The sequence below is a fragment of the Eleutherodactylus coqui genome, chromosome 1 (assembly GCF_035609145.1).
Source record: "Eleutherodactylus coqui strain aEleCoq1 chromosome 1, aEleCoq1.hap1, whole genome shotgun sequence".
In the NCBI taxonomy this organism is placed as follows: Eukaryota; Metazoa; Chordata; class Amphibia; order Anura; family Eleutherodactylidae; genus Eleutherodactylus; species Eleutherodactylus coqui.
This window is the reverse complement of record NC_089837.1, coordinates 60,537,036-60,552,398: the sequence shown is the minus strand read 5'-3', so window position 1 is coordinate 60,552,398 and position 15,363 is coordinate 60,537,036. Positions and strand designations below refer to the sequence as shown.

The window sequence follows — 15,363 nt, the reverse complement described above, 5'->3', positions numbered from 1 at the left end:
ATGTGCTTCACACATGTTAAAAATGCGCATGACCATGGCTCCGTGCCCATTGCTTTCAATGGGGCCAGCACTACTGTTGCCGGCCCCATTGAAAGCAATGGGATGCAGGCAACCCCCACAGTGATTTTCGGGGAAGGGCTTGAATTCAGTGAATGGCTGAGCGTTGCCTCTGATTGGCTGAGCGCTGTGACCAATCACAAGCAGCGCTCAGCTGTCATTCAATGAACACACCATAGGAAACCAATGGTTCTATCAGACACACTTTTTTTGCGCACATAGGCACACACAAAAAAACGCTCGTCTGACTTCGCCTAAAGGGGTTGTCTGAGACGTTTATTACTTTTCACTTATCCTCGGAATCAGGCATCAATAGTTGATCGGTGGGAATCCAACCTTTAGGATGCCCTCTCATTGCCGAGCCTGCTGTCAGTGTAGATAGCACTGGAAGCAGATAGCGCTGTCCATATTGCAGTGGCCAGGTTTTGTACCGCAGGCATTGAATTCATTGACAGCTATCACTGTAGTATCAAACAGGGTGTTGCAATAAGTACAGTGCTAACTGCTTCAAGCACTCACAGCATAGTAATTAGCTGATGGGTGGGAATCCCAAACATGAAGACCCCGCCGACAATCAACTATTGATGACCTACCCTGAGGATAAGCCATCAATAGTAAAGTCTCTGAGAACCTCTTCGTTCCCTTTGCTGTTGTCTGACTTTGTATGTTTGTCTGAGTTTGTATGTTCTCCATGTGTTTGTGTGGGTTTCTTCATAATAATCACCTTTATTTATATAGTGTATACATTTATTGAAGAGAAGGAGGAAGAAGTATGATGACTCAGTGGCTAGCACTGTTGCCTTGCAGGTTCATAGCCCACCAGTGACAACATCTGCATGGAGTTTGTATAATCTCACTGTCTTTGTGTGGATTTCGTCGTCATAATAATCATCTTTATTTATATAGTGCATTGATGGCGAACCTTTTAGAGTCCGAGTGGCCAAACTGCAACCCAAAACCCACTTATTTATCTCAAAGTGTCAACACGTCAGGGGGCGGGGCTTATCACGACATATGATTTTCCCTCCGTCGTTCTAAAAAGGACAGGGCTGCTTCAAAATAGGCAGCGTGCAGATTTTGACTGCTTTTTGGATGCGGAAATTGAGAATGTCCTCAGCGGAAATTTCTGTGGCAAATTCTGCAGTATTTCCGCATCCAAAAAGCAGTCAAAGTCTGCACCCTGTCTATTTTGAAACAGCCCTGCCCATTTCTGCCACATGTAAACATACCCCCGCGGTAATAGTGACACCCCACAGCGGCCCCAGTAGTAATAATGACATCCCAAAGCGGCCCCAGTAGTAATAGTGACATCCCACAGCGGCCTTAGTTGTAATAGCAACATCCCACAGCGGCCTTAGTTGTAATAGTGTCATCCAAGAGCCACACCCAGTAGTAATAGTGACATCCCACAGCGGCCCCAGTAGTAATAGTGACACCCCACAGCGGCCCCAGTAGTAATAGTAACATCCCACAGTGGCCCCAGTAGTAATAGTGACATCCCACAGCGACCCCAGTAGTAATAATGATATCCCACAGCAGCCCCAGTAATAATAGTGACATCCCACAGCAGCCCGCAGTACTAATAGTTACACCCCCACAGCGGCCCCTGGTAGTAATAGTGACATCCAACAGTGGAAGAAACTCCCTGTGTTTGTGTGGGTTTCTTCCTCATAACAATCACCTGTATTTATATAGTACAAACATGTATAGAGTAGAAGGAGGAGGAAGAAGTATAGTGGCTCAGTGGTTAGGCCCTGGGGTCCTAGGTTCATAGCTCACCAATGACAATATCTGCATGGAGTTTGTATAATCTCACTGTCTTTGTGTGGATTTCTTCTGCATAGTAATCATCTTTATTTATATAGTGCATACATGTATCGAGGAAAAGGAGGAGGAGGAGGAGAAAGAAGCATGGCGGCTCAGTGGTTAGCACTGCTGCACTGGGGCTCTGGGTTCAAATCTCACCAATGACAGAATGAAGTTTGTATGTTCTCCCTGAGCTTGTATGGGTTCCCTCCCATTCTCCAAAAATCTACTAATAGCTGAACTTAGTTTGTGAGCCCCAAAGGGACAGAACCAAATATGAAGTAATATAAAGTGCTGCAGAATATGCATGAGCTATATCAATAAATGTGATCCCTTTGTCTTAGTGAGACATCTCCTTCAAGGTAAACCCTTTTTTTTTTAATTCAGTGGCAGGGGCACATACCTGGCATCGGGCACAAACATGCCATGAACAGACCACGACCTCCCATCTCTACAAAACCCTGCACAACAGCACAACTGCTCCAGAGCTCTTAGCAGAGCAGCGCCAATCTCTGCAGCGGTTCATGGGCATTTCTTCTGCATATATTTTAAAATATTCATGCTTTTTAGTTTGGAGCCTCATAATTAATCCCGAGAGTACCATATTATTCAGTAATCTGATATATAACAACATGTGGCGCTAATTAAACTTCCAACAAATTGTTTACATTGTATCTAAGAAGAGAAATATCTACAATTCCTGCCTCGTACGTAACTAATGTGCATAGACTACGGGGAGCCCGGCATGCCCCACAGAACCTTCACACCAGAAGGAGAACAGTAGGGGGTGGCACGTCCAATAGTCGGGGGACGGCACTGTTTATATCATTGTCAGAGAGACGGATGCCTAATATAAAGTTCCTGGACACAAATGCAGAATTTACGGTACGAAAACGCCCCAAATCATCATGTTATATATAGCTTTCTTATGTAGCAGATATATGGGGGCATGGAACTCACTCAGGCACCAAGGTCCAGGTGCAACTGGAACCTCTGCACCCCTAAAGGTCTGGCCCAGCAACACTGAGGGTAAAAAAGGGTGGTATAGCTTCTGGTCAGGAAGTGGTTAAGCAAATGCTATAACTTCATGAGTAGGAAAGTTCTGATGATGGGTCAGGCCGAAGCAGCACTGAGATGTCCGGGTGTCACCAGAATATAGACCACCTCTTATTCCAGCATATTGCACATACAGACCATCATAAAGCAGCCAGTGCCTACTGATGGACTGAAGGAAACCTAGTAGGAATCTGACTTCCTCATGTACATTAGGGAATTGCTATATATGCTTTTTTTTGTTATGCCAATGCAGAACTTTGCTGATATGGCAATTAACAAGTGGTCATCCTAATAGATGACCACAAGAATGGTGTTTTCTCATTTTTCCCAATTTTCCTACCAGTTGACTGTGTCTAAAAGCTTGGTGGCCTAGTCATCAAGGACCTATATACCCTTGAGGTAACCTATGTGACTACTACAGGGTTGCTGGAGAGAGCAGGCCTAGGTCAAGGTTGATTCCTACCCCCTTGGCTATTGAGTGTTGAGGAATCAACTAAGGGGTCTTGAAAATGAAGGGCAACTAAGCACCATGTCCTTCTCTTTTGGTTGGCACCATAAAAAGGCACATTGGGCCCCTTTTGCTGTACACTACCCTACCAAAAGTAATTGGACTCCTGAGCAATAAATCAAAAGTAGTATTTATTTCCATATGTTAATACTTAGTGGACCTCCTTTGGCCCTAATGACATTGGGTACTCTCCATGACATACATTCTACTAACGTTCGATACACTTCAGCTGGAATTTCGCTGCATTCCTCCTGCAAACATCTAGCAAGTTCTCTGAAAGAAGACAGATGCCCAGATTATTGTCACATGGTGAGCAGCACATTATTATCCAGAATCTCAGGGTACACTTCCATGTTCATGGTTCTTGCCACTACAGCCAACTAGACCATGCCACGTAACACATCGCCACACCATAACAGAACCACCTCCATATTTACCTGTTGGCACAACATGCTCAGACAAAAGAGATTCTCTGGGTGTACCACACACCCAGGTACCTCCATCTGATTTGAAGATGGAGTAGTGCGATTCGTCAATCAATAGAAGATTTTTCCATTGCTCAACTGTCTAATGACGACGCTCCTTGCACCATTGTAGATGGGTCGATGCATCTTCATTAAGACCAGCTGAAGTGTATCAGACGTTAGTAGAAAGTATGCCTCGGAGAGTATCTGATGTCATTAAGGCCAAAGGAGCCCCAGTAAGTATTACAATATGGAAATAAATACTACTTGTGAATCTTGCTCAGGTGTCCAATTAATTTTGGTAGGATAGTGTATGTGCAACCCCGATAGACATCTCACTTGTCCTGTTCTGCCTCAACCATATTAAGGCCCTTTTACACAACAATGCCCGACACTCATCCTCGTGTATACTCGCTACTGTGCTGTTACACAGGAGCAAGTATCACTGACAGCGCAGCCAGCAGGGGGCTGGGATGGCTGGAGGGGAGTTCTCTCCCTGCTCTCCCCCACCCTTCTCCATTCACTGTAAGCAGCGGACGTTCAGTACTGAACAGCTGCTGTTTACATCTTATGATGGTCGTTCGGATTTTAAGCTGCTTAAAACTGAACGATTTCCATCCAGTCATTCAGTTACTGCTGCTTTTACACGGGACGATTATCGTCGCGGGAGCCTAAATAACCAGAACAATAATCGTCCCATGTAAAAGGGCCTTTACACTGTATACGCTCCCCCGTATTATTTGCATGGCTGCCCTCTATATCACCCTGACCTCACTCACAATCTGTGTTCTATCAGTTCCGTCCCGCTGTATATTACGCTACTGAGCGCCAACAGGTAGAGGCAGGCCGTCCTTAGCAGAGTTTCTGTGCCAGCCAAGGTCTTCGGGATAGTCTGAATACCCCATGGATGGACTCTTAGCGTTCTTACTTATAATTGAAATGCAATAAAACGATGCCCTTTCCATGTGCTCCTTACAGGGAATGCTTTACTTAAAAGCATTAATTAGACAGGAGTTACAGTGCAGCCAGCAAAGTGTTTGTTAAGCAGCATTCTCCATATCAGGGTCAGTAAATATAGACCCGGCGGGAATATTGTGAAATTACTATGCAGTCACACAGTGTGTTTGATCAGCTCCCAGCAACCTTAATAATGCAAGCAAAATGTAAGTAAAAGTCTCCTCCCGGTGACATTCAGCGCGGCGGGCTTGTGGTCAGCAAAACCCACTTCAAGAAAATAGGACTTAGCCGAGAGGGCTGACGCTGAGCAACATAGATGGGTAATTAAGACCTAAAGTGCAACTACGCCCAAAACATGCAAATTTAATAAAACCATTGTTCTTCCCTGCCAGCCCCCCTTAGTCCACTTTAATGGATCCCTTGACTAACATGAGATATGCACAAAACTTTCTTCTAGACTTAACTTTTCTTGTCCTCTTGACCGGTTATACCTGCACTCTTCCTTGGTCCTTCCTATATACCAGGCCACAATATTCCCAACACTACAAGGCTTTTGGAATGTCTTCGGACCCTTTCACGTTTTTTTTTACATTTTGTTACATTTTGGCCTTGTGCAAATAAAAAAAATACAAGATTCTCCCCATCATTCTGCACTCGGTACCCCATAATGACAAAGTATATGTTAGGTCAGCCCTATCTGGAGCCGGAGGTTCCAACGCAGATATGAACCCGGCCTGAGAGTGACTGTGTGAGCTTCGGTTTAGTTTATAGTTGTTACAGGAATTGCCATAGAAAGTAGGAATTAAAGAAATCCCATTATGCAAACATGGCGGGGCGAGGAGGCAAATGAAATAAAGAGGCTTAGTGAGTCATTACCGTGAATAATGAGTACGAGGTTTATCGCAGATCGCGTGTGGGCCGGTAATACCGCTACTTGGGTAATGAGATCTTGATAACTCCGGTCCGAACTCCATATAATAGGGCTGAGCCTTTTATTCTAAAGCCGGAGCTTCAGAGAACAGACACTTTGTGCGCCATTATACAACCAGCGACGGATATGTCAGAGATCAGAACAAGTTTGTACCGTGGAATTGAGGACAGATGAAATTTAAATGTGTGGAAAAAGGAGCGGAGCTGGAAGCGTGGGGGAGAATTACAAATCCTCATTTCCGTCCTTCTCCGCGTTCCATCGCACATCAGAAATACACAATGTGGATGGAATTGAAAGCTGCTGGGAGCTCGGCTCCGCCTGACCCCAGCAAAATACAGTACAATGAAGAGTAGATTCTCCCCGGACGCGAACGGCCTTTCTTCTTCAAAGAGAAGTTGCGCTCTGCGTGACATCAGGACCCTCTCGCTTTACTTCGGGCGTGATCGCCTCTTGATGTCTTTCAGCCTATAAAGTATATATGTAACTAGCAATCAGAACAGACATCTGTTTTGAACCCGTAACCTTGAGCTACAAGCTAGGAATGCAGAAGCTCATGCCTCATTCACATTACCAGCTCGCAAGCTGACGTCACGTGTTTTTGCGCGCTTATTTACTAAGCGTATTTTCAGGATGAACGATGCTTTTTTGCACATTGGCGTACTTTTCTGCGTGCAAGGTACCAATTGAAACGGGTAATTAGTTTCATGAGTGGTCTTTTTCCTGTGCAATGTTTCACACATCTCTTTGGGTATTTTGCGCGCATTTGCGCATCCCCATTGACTTCTATGGGGACTTTTTGCGCAGGCAAATAGAGCACGCTATTCTTTTGCGCAACTGAAATTCACAGGGAAAATACGCGCATGGGAAGGAATGCATTTAAATCAATGGCTTCTATTCTCTGCGGTGTGACACCGGCCTTACTGCTGCATTTTCATGCCCATTAATTGCCCCCAGACTGGTTTTTATACCTGGAAGATGGCTAGATGATTCAAAGGGGTCATACAGTATAGACAACTCATTTTAACCCTTTGCAATCCAATTTGGATTCAGGGTTTCCTAGGGGGCTTTCTCTTACTGCCATTATACAATGGCACCGTCTGCTGGCTAGAGCCAGTACTGCGGTATAGGACATGCTGGAGAGGCCCCAAACAACAGAGTGGCCAGTAATATACAGTAAGAAAACCCTGCTGGACGTCTTCCGACATCGGAGCTTTACAGCCTTCAATCAGAATGTCTTCAGACGTCAAACAGTGGATTGGAAAGGGTTAAGTACTTAGTACGGCATTCTCGGGATAGGTCATCAATATCAGATCGTTGGGATCCACCACTTGAGATCATTGTCACTGAGCTATTCCAAGTGACACAAGGGCCATGACCACGTCACTGTATACCAGGCACAGCGCTATACAAATCATAGCAATGTAAAGGGGTGTTAAAATAACAAAAAAAAGAAGCACTTACCCTTCTTCTACCACCGTGAGGATCCAGCGTTGTAACCCCACCGTGGTCTGGATATTTGTTGCTGATGATGTCGTTGGAAGTCACCTGACCGCTACAGCCAATCACAGGCTGCAGCATCACTGTTCTGAACTCCAGGCATCATGGCACCCAGGATGTGAGCGTTGATGCCAGGAGAATGGGCGGTGACGCAATGGCAGTCATCTGACTTCCGATGACATCATTAGCAATAGCAAAAACCAGGACCAAAATGGAGCTACAGCACTGGATCAGGGTGGCAGAGGAAGGGTAAGACATCCCCTTTAATCCCATTCACTTTAATGGACTGAGCTGCTTTTATGCCATGTGACATCACAGGCCCAACAAAAGGCCATGGTGCTCATTCAAGCACCACAGCTTCTTAAAACAGTTGATCGGCAGGGGTCCCAAGCAGAGAACCTTCTCTGATCTGATATTGATGACGTATCCTGAGGATAGGGCATCAATATCTTGGTTCCAGAAAACCCCTTTCATAGATGAGCTCCGGACCACTCTCTATTAGAGAGTCTACAAAGGGTGTTTCTTGAGTTGGAGGACTAGGCACATCCTTACTTTACATATCGGACCACCCTCCATTGGCCTACAAAAAGTGTTAATTTGGAGGGCTTGGAACATCCTTACATTACATACAGGACCACGCTGTATTAGATGGTCTACCAAGGGTGTTTCTCTATCTACAGAACTGGCATGTCCTTACATTAAACATCAGCCAATTAATTTCAATGGTAACTGTGTAATACTGCATTTCTCCTGCGGTGGCACTGCAGGGAAATGAAATACTTGCGGCCAGGTTCTATTGAGATTACAGCTGATCGCAGTTGATCATCTATCATCAAGGGAGTCATCAAACAAAAAAGGGATTTCCAGAGAGAACATCCCCATTAACACTTAATTCAGTTTTCCTCAAATGCTCCAATTAAGGGTTCTTTTGTCCAAAAGTACAGTGCCACACCTTCAACAGGTTATGTGTGGTATTGCAGTGTAGTTTCATTTGCTTCAGTGGAGTTGAGCAGCAATACCAGACATATGCCATGTTACTGGAGGAAAGCAGCCATGTTTTCGTTAACCTTTAATGTGACCGCTGTTATATCTTCGTGGTACTTTGGATATTGCAGAATGGCAGTAAGGTGTTGCTTTCTCTTACAGATAACAAGTACGCCCCAGCGGTCACTCTGAACGGCTTCATCTTCATCCTGGGAGGAGCTTACGCCAGAGCGACTACGATCTACGACCCTGAGAAAGGAAACATAAAGGCCGGACCCAACATGAATCACTCAAGACAGTTTTGCAGGTGACTAACATCTCCATGTATAGAAAATCTATATACATTACTTTTACTAGTCGCCATAATGCTTCCTCTACAGCGATGCCTTAAAGGGGAACTCCATATTATTTCTAAATACTAAAAAACTTCCTCTACCTGATGGGTTGTTTTACTTTCTGAGCACTGGGACCTATACCATTTAATGTACCATATAATAATAATAAAAAAGTGGACTGAAATAAAAAGAAAAACTTTTTTTTGGGGGGGGGGCTGTTTTCAAAAAGTGCATTTCTGGCATTGCGATTCTTTTTCCAGTGCTATCCATCTTGCGGGATAAATAATTCATTCAATTTTCATAGATGTGACGATACCAAATATTTTTTTTTGTTTTTATTTATTCTAAATAGGGGAGTGGGTTTTTAAAGAAACTTATAATATTCATTTTTTGCAATTAGTAGTAAAAAAAAATTTTTTTTCACTGATATCTACTTTTTTTAGACTCCATAGGAAACTTAAACTTGCAATGATTTGATTGCTTATACTATATAGTACCATACTTCTGCAAAAACATATGGCAGCACTTGGGGCCTCCACAAGAGCCTGGGCTACCATGACGCCTGAACAGCACCCCATGATCTCATTGCGGGGGAGGGGCACATTCAGGATTTAAATGCTGTCAGAATAGACAGTGGCATTTAAATTGTTTGCAATCACAATCGGAGTTATCTGCAATTGCAGCCGACACCCTCCATGTATGTAGTAGGCTTGGCTTCTGAGCCCGCTCCATACAAGCTCAGCGCAAATCCTCCATACATGATGGCGGATGTCCTCGAGGAGTTAATAGAGGGGAGCGTTAAGCACCTGCACCAGTTAGATTAGCTGCAAAGTCTCTCCCTGGAACAACCCATACTGTAATTGTGTGCAACGCATTGAAATGAGAACTGCGCAATGCCTCATTTCTCCTGTGGAGGCACTGTAGGGAAACGGTTGTTGCTGGGTTTCCTTCCAGCTGATCGCTGCGGATCATGTGATGACCACACAGGTGCATGTTGTGTCTTGTCCTGCTCCTGACATGTTTAATCACATGACCAAAATAGTCTTTTATGCCATCGGCAGATGGTGCACTTGGGACCCTCTGGGGTATCAGACACAGTTCAACCCTGGAGGGGTGCACCTATGGTTGGCGCTCTGTGTAAGGTTGCCACTCGGCTGGTATTTTACTCTAAAGGTCAATGTTAGTATTTATTTTTTACTGGCCACATTAAATCGCCGCTAAAAAATAATTGCCTGTATGAGCGCCTCCCGAAGGGCCGCAGCCATATTATCAAGTGCTATAACACACTGTGAAGTATTGGTGAGGACGCCGATGCAGCGCTCAGAAAACATCCTCACTCCTCCCCCTAGCATCTGCGGTCCTGCACATACTGCAAGCAGCGCAGACACCGGGGAGAAGAGTGAGGATCTTCTGTGAGCGTTGCAGCATCCAGACTCACAGTGAGGAGGACACCAAGATGGAGCACTGTTACTGCTGGAGCCACTATAGGGGCCCAATTAACACTAAAGGGGTACTATTATTACTGAGGGCCACTAAAGGGGGCACTGCTACTATTGGAGCCACGAGAATAACACAGGTAAAAATAAAGAGACATAATAAATAAATAAAACAAAAATAAAGAGCCTAAAACCATGCCCCTTTACCTCAGCTAATATTTTTTGTGACAAAGATGGCAACCCTAGCTCTGTAGGGCGGGGGGGGGGGTGATTCTACCTCTTGGACATTTTTAAATGTTGAATAGTAAAGAACAAGGGGGCATTAATTATATTTTTGCCACCAATGTGTTAACAGCTCTGACTACACTGCAGGACACCATTAAATATTCCATTCAATGGCAGCAAGCAGAGGTCTTGAAAATTCTGAGGAATTGATACAAAAGTATATTTAAAAAATTATATATAACTTTAATTTTGTTGGCAATTGCCGCCATTGTGAATCTTGCAGTCCAGAAGTCTCCAACCTGTGGCCCTCCAGGCATGCTGGGAGTTGTAGTATCACAACAGCTGGAAAACCTGCAGTTTGGAGACCACCGTTGCGGTCCATTGAGTTTGCACAAGAGTTTCGTAGTCCACCCGATTGGGCGAATGCCGTCCGTTGGCGTAGTCTTCCAGCGAGCCATCAATCTGCGTGAGTGACAGGCTCCATCTGCTGTTATTGTAGAGCGCCAGCTGCATGGGAATCGGCAGCTGTTCTCCTGACAGTTTACAAGACGGTGTTTTCTCTAAATATTTATCATATCATTCTCCTCGCCTAAATGTAAGATCGGCGAGATAAATGGAGGACGCCGCGTTTACTGATGGCGCCGTCACTGGTACCAGGCATGCTGGGGAGTCGGATGTGTTTACTTGTTTACGTGTCACGGGCGCTTGTCTGACACCTGCAAATCATTGTCGACGCGGCCTCCTATGATTTCCCCAACTGAAGCTATACCGCCTTTTATGTAATAATGTATACACTGCGCGACGGCCGCAGCGATCACTTCCCAGCATGCTCTGCTCTAATGCCCGATTGACAGCCAAACTTGGCTCGTACATGATGAATTAGAAACACTCGTTAGCAGCTACCGCGGTCCCCAAAGCCCAGAAATGCAGAGAAATCTCTAACTTCTGCAAGAACAATGAAACATCAGGACACAAAAGCCGGAGATACTCTGTGTGCGAGTGTGCGGGCCAAACTTCATAGAACTTTACTTCTATCTACTCTGTCTGAGTATAACAAAAATACTGCACTTAGCTACACACATATATCTATTATTGTACTGCTAGATTAACCTGCCTGGTAAGGCAGACCCTCTATCTATCTATCTATCTATCTATCTCATATCTATATATCTATCTATCTCATATCTATCTATCTATTTCATATCTATCTATCTATCTCATATCTATCTATCTATCTATCTATCTATCTATCTCATATCTATCTATCTATCTATCTATCTATCTCATATCTATCTATCTATCTATTTCATATCTATCTATCTATCTCATATCTATCTATCTATCTATCTATCTCATATCTATCTATCTATCTATCTATCTATCTATCTCATATCTATCTATCTATCTCATATCTATCTATCTCATATCTATCTATCTATCTCATATCTATCTATCTCATATCTATCTATCTATCTATGTCATATCTATCTATCTATCTATGTCATATCTATCTATCTCATATCTATGTATCTATCTATATATCTCATATCTATCTAATTATCCATCTATTTATCTCACATCTGTCTGATTATCTCCTATCTATATATATATATATATATATATATATATATATATATATATATATATATATATATATATCTCATATCTGTATATCTTTCTATCTCAGATCTATTATTATACTGCTATATTAACCTGGCTTGTAAGGCAGCCCCTGGTTCTATCTATCTATCTATCTATCTATCTATCTATCTATCTCATATCTATCTATCTATCCATCTCACATCCATTTATCTAATATCTATTTATCTCATATCTATCTGTCTATCTCATAACTATCTATCTATCTCATATCTATCTATCTATCTATCTATCTCTCATATCTATCTATCTATCTATCTATCTATCTCATATCTAACTATCTATCTATCTCTCTATCTCATATCTGTATATCTTTCTATCTCAGATCTATTATTATACTGCTATATTAACCTGGCTTGTAAGGCAGCCCCTGGTTCTATCTATCTATCTATCTATCTATCCATCTCACATCCATTTATCTAATATCTATCTATCTTATATCTATCTGTCTATCTCATAACTATCTATCTATCTCATATCTATCTGTCTATCTCATATCTATCTATCTATCTATCTCTCCTATCTATCTCATATCTATCTATCTCATATCTATCTGTCTATCTCATATCTATCTATCTCATATTTATCTATCTCATATCTCATTATCTATCTCATATCTCATTATCTATCTCATATGTCTGTCTGTCTGTCTATCTATCTGTCTGTCTCTCTCTTATATCCATCTATCTACCATTAGGCAAGATTCTCTTTCTATTACTGCATTATTAGTGATAAAAAGCAGGCCGTGGCTAATTATTTTAATGAGCCAACAGCCTGTCGCTCTTCTATGATGTCACCAACAATGGAGGTCGCGATACTACATGACCTCTTGTCAGAACACAATCGGAAGTGGCAGGTTCAACTCTGCGCATTCCGGTAAGAAATTTAAATCACTGGATAACCCCTTTTAAGAGATCTGTACATAAACAAATGCCAACAAACCTGAATGAACCGAAACATTATAAAGAAGAATGGGCCAAATTCATCCAAAACGGTATGAGAGACTGATAAAGTAATAGAGAAAATCAATACTTCAAGTTATTGCTGCTATAAGTGGGTCTACAAGCTATTGATTCAGGGGGTGTACCTAATTTTTCACACACTGCTTCTGCATTTTGGCCTAGTTTTTGTTAAATAAATAATAACACTGTGTGATTTGCCATATGTTGTTGTTCATCTGAGGTTGTATTTATATCATTTTAAAGGGGTTGTCCAGTTATAAACTATTGCCGGGCTATCCTCAGAATAAATCATCAATAGTACAGTAGATTGGCAGGGGGCTCGTTGCCCAGGCTCCTTGCTGATCAACTATTTACTGGACTGGTGCACTTGTGTACTGACCTGAATTCTGCAGAAAGCAGACAGCTCCATTTGTACTGTAGTGGTATTGCAGGCCAAGTCCCTATTGAAATGAATGGAAACTTTGCCTGCAATACCAAGCTTGGCCACTACTGTGGGAACAGAGCTGTTTGCCTCCTGCAGAATTCAGTTCAATACATGACTGCACCAGCCTGGCAAACAGCTGATTGGCAATCTACTTATTTATTACTTATCCTGAAGACAGGACGTCAATAGTTTACAACCGGACAACCCCTTTACAACCTCAGATGTTTGTTTTTTTAGGTTGTCCTGATATGTAAAACCATCAAATTCAAAAAGGGTATATTTAGTTTTTCTCATGACTGCATATCTATCTATTCTTTTCATTGACAGGTATGGGTGTAATTAATATTTTACCCAAAATGTATGACCAGAAGAGTTGTAATGTAGTATATCAAGCAGATTTGAAGAATTGTCTGATGGGTTTCGAGTCACCTAAAACCTGACAGTAGTTGTTCCACAGTCCAATAGCATATCCACAATGGGATCTACAATGTTTGATTAATGGGGACTTGCCACCTAAACTAAGTTATGGTGCTGTTCTGGCAGGTGATAGGAAGCCGGGGATGTAGACTACAGATAGGACACTAATATGTTCTAATATTTTTGCAGCGCCGTGGTCCTGGACGGAAAGATATATGCAACAGGCGGCATCGTCAGCAGCGAAGGACCTGCTCTTGGAAACATGGAGTACTACGACCCCAAATCAAACACCTGGACATTATTACCCAACATGCCTTGCCCACTCTTCCGCCATGGATGTGTAGTGATAAAGAAATACATTCAAAGTGGTTGACCCAAGGGACAGGAATGAACTGAGACGACTGTCCGAGATATTTGAACATTTTTCTTTTTCTCTCATTGGTTTGTTTTGAACCCTTCCCATGCCAGAGATGAAGCGGCTGATTCTTTATTTTCTCCGCTTCAGCTGTTTTACTCTTTTAATTTCATAAAGGAGGCGGGGAAAAAAAGGAAAAAATGAAGAATTTTGGCATTTTTTTGGTTGCTTTTTTTCATTTTTGTCTACAGATTTTCAATAAAGTCTACATTGAATGTAGAAGATCATCCTCACCTTTTGGTGATGCCGGAGCAATTGGGCTCCAAGCTATGTATAATATGTATGTTACCGCGGCAAATGTGTCACTAGGTGGCGTAGTGACACTTGTTGTCACCCTAGGTGCAATAGATTCCCATATTTTTACATGGGTTCAGTTGAGATAGGGTTCGGGGAGGGGGGCGGGGAGCAGATGAGGATCTGTATTTTACTTCTAGATGTAAGGCTGGGATTTTTTTAGATGACTGTTCGGTACAGCTAAGCATCTCGTCATAGAGAATTAAAAAGAAAACTGAGTTTTATTTTTCGGTTGGCCTTCGCTTATTCTTTCATTGTAGAGAATGTAGCGTCAACCACATAGGAGGAAAAAACAGTTTGTCAAAATGGAGAAATGATGAGGAGGGTCATATAATATGGTAGAGGGATCTAATTTTGTGGAACTACAACTTTCAGAATCTATGGTGAGACACAGTCTAGTGGTGGCAATATACAGTATGGCCTATTTCACCATCCAACACCAAGAATGTATTATCTATGGTGGCTTAGCGTGGAAGACACTAGGATCGGGCAGGTTTTTTTCAATCAGTCCAATACTACTTCTCTTTCATGATATAAGCTGTGCTTGATAGGTATAGCAGCCAGTTATTGTATCTCTCTATTAAAATAAATTACGACTTCATCCAGCCATCAACAATAATGGAGGGATCAACCAAACAAAAACCTATAGTAATGGAGGGGTATGAAGGTATAAACCATTTGTGACCTCTGCCAGCTCTATAGTTAGAGGCCATCATTTAAGGGGTTGTACCAAGATTAGAAGTTATCCCCTATGCACAGGATAGGGGATAACTCACTGATCAATGGGGTCTTAGTGGTGAGACCCCTATCGATAGCTAGGGAGTAACTTGTGGATACTTTTAATCTTGGTACAACCCCTTTAATCCAATGCCTATATGAATGGTATCTGCAAACTGACCATTCTATACACGTTAAGCCACAGTCACATCTGCATCA

General features: G+C 42.6%; 1 protein-coding gene across 1 annotated transcript in view; it reads left to right on the top strand.

The window, feature by feature from the left end:
* The window catches only part of KLHL29 (kelch like family member 29), an 853,771-nt gene extending 839,278 nt beyond the window's left edge, over positions 1-14,493 (top strand). The window contains exons 14-15 of the mRNA XM_066589171.1: positions 8,423-8,567; positions 13,908-14,493. Coding sequence (XP_066445268.1) covers positions 8,423-8,567; positions 13,908-14,091 — 329 coding nt within the window. The 3' untranslated portion in view covers positions 14,092-14,493. The remainder of the gene's footprint in view (positions 1-8,422; positions 8,568-13,907) is intronic.
* The last annotated feature ends 870 nt before the right edge of the window (positions 14,494-15,363 follow it).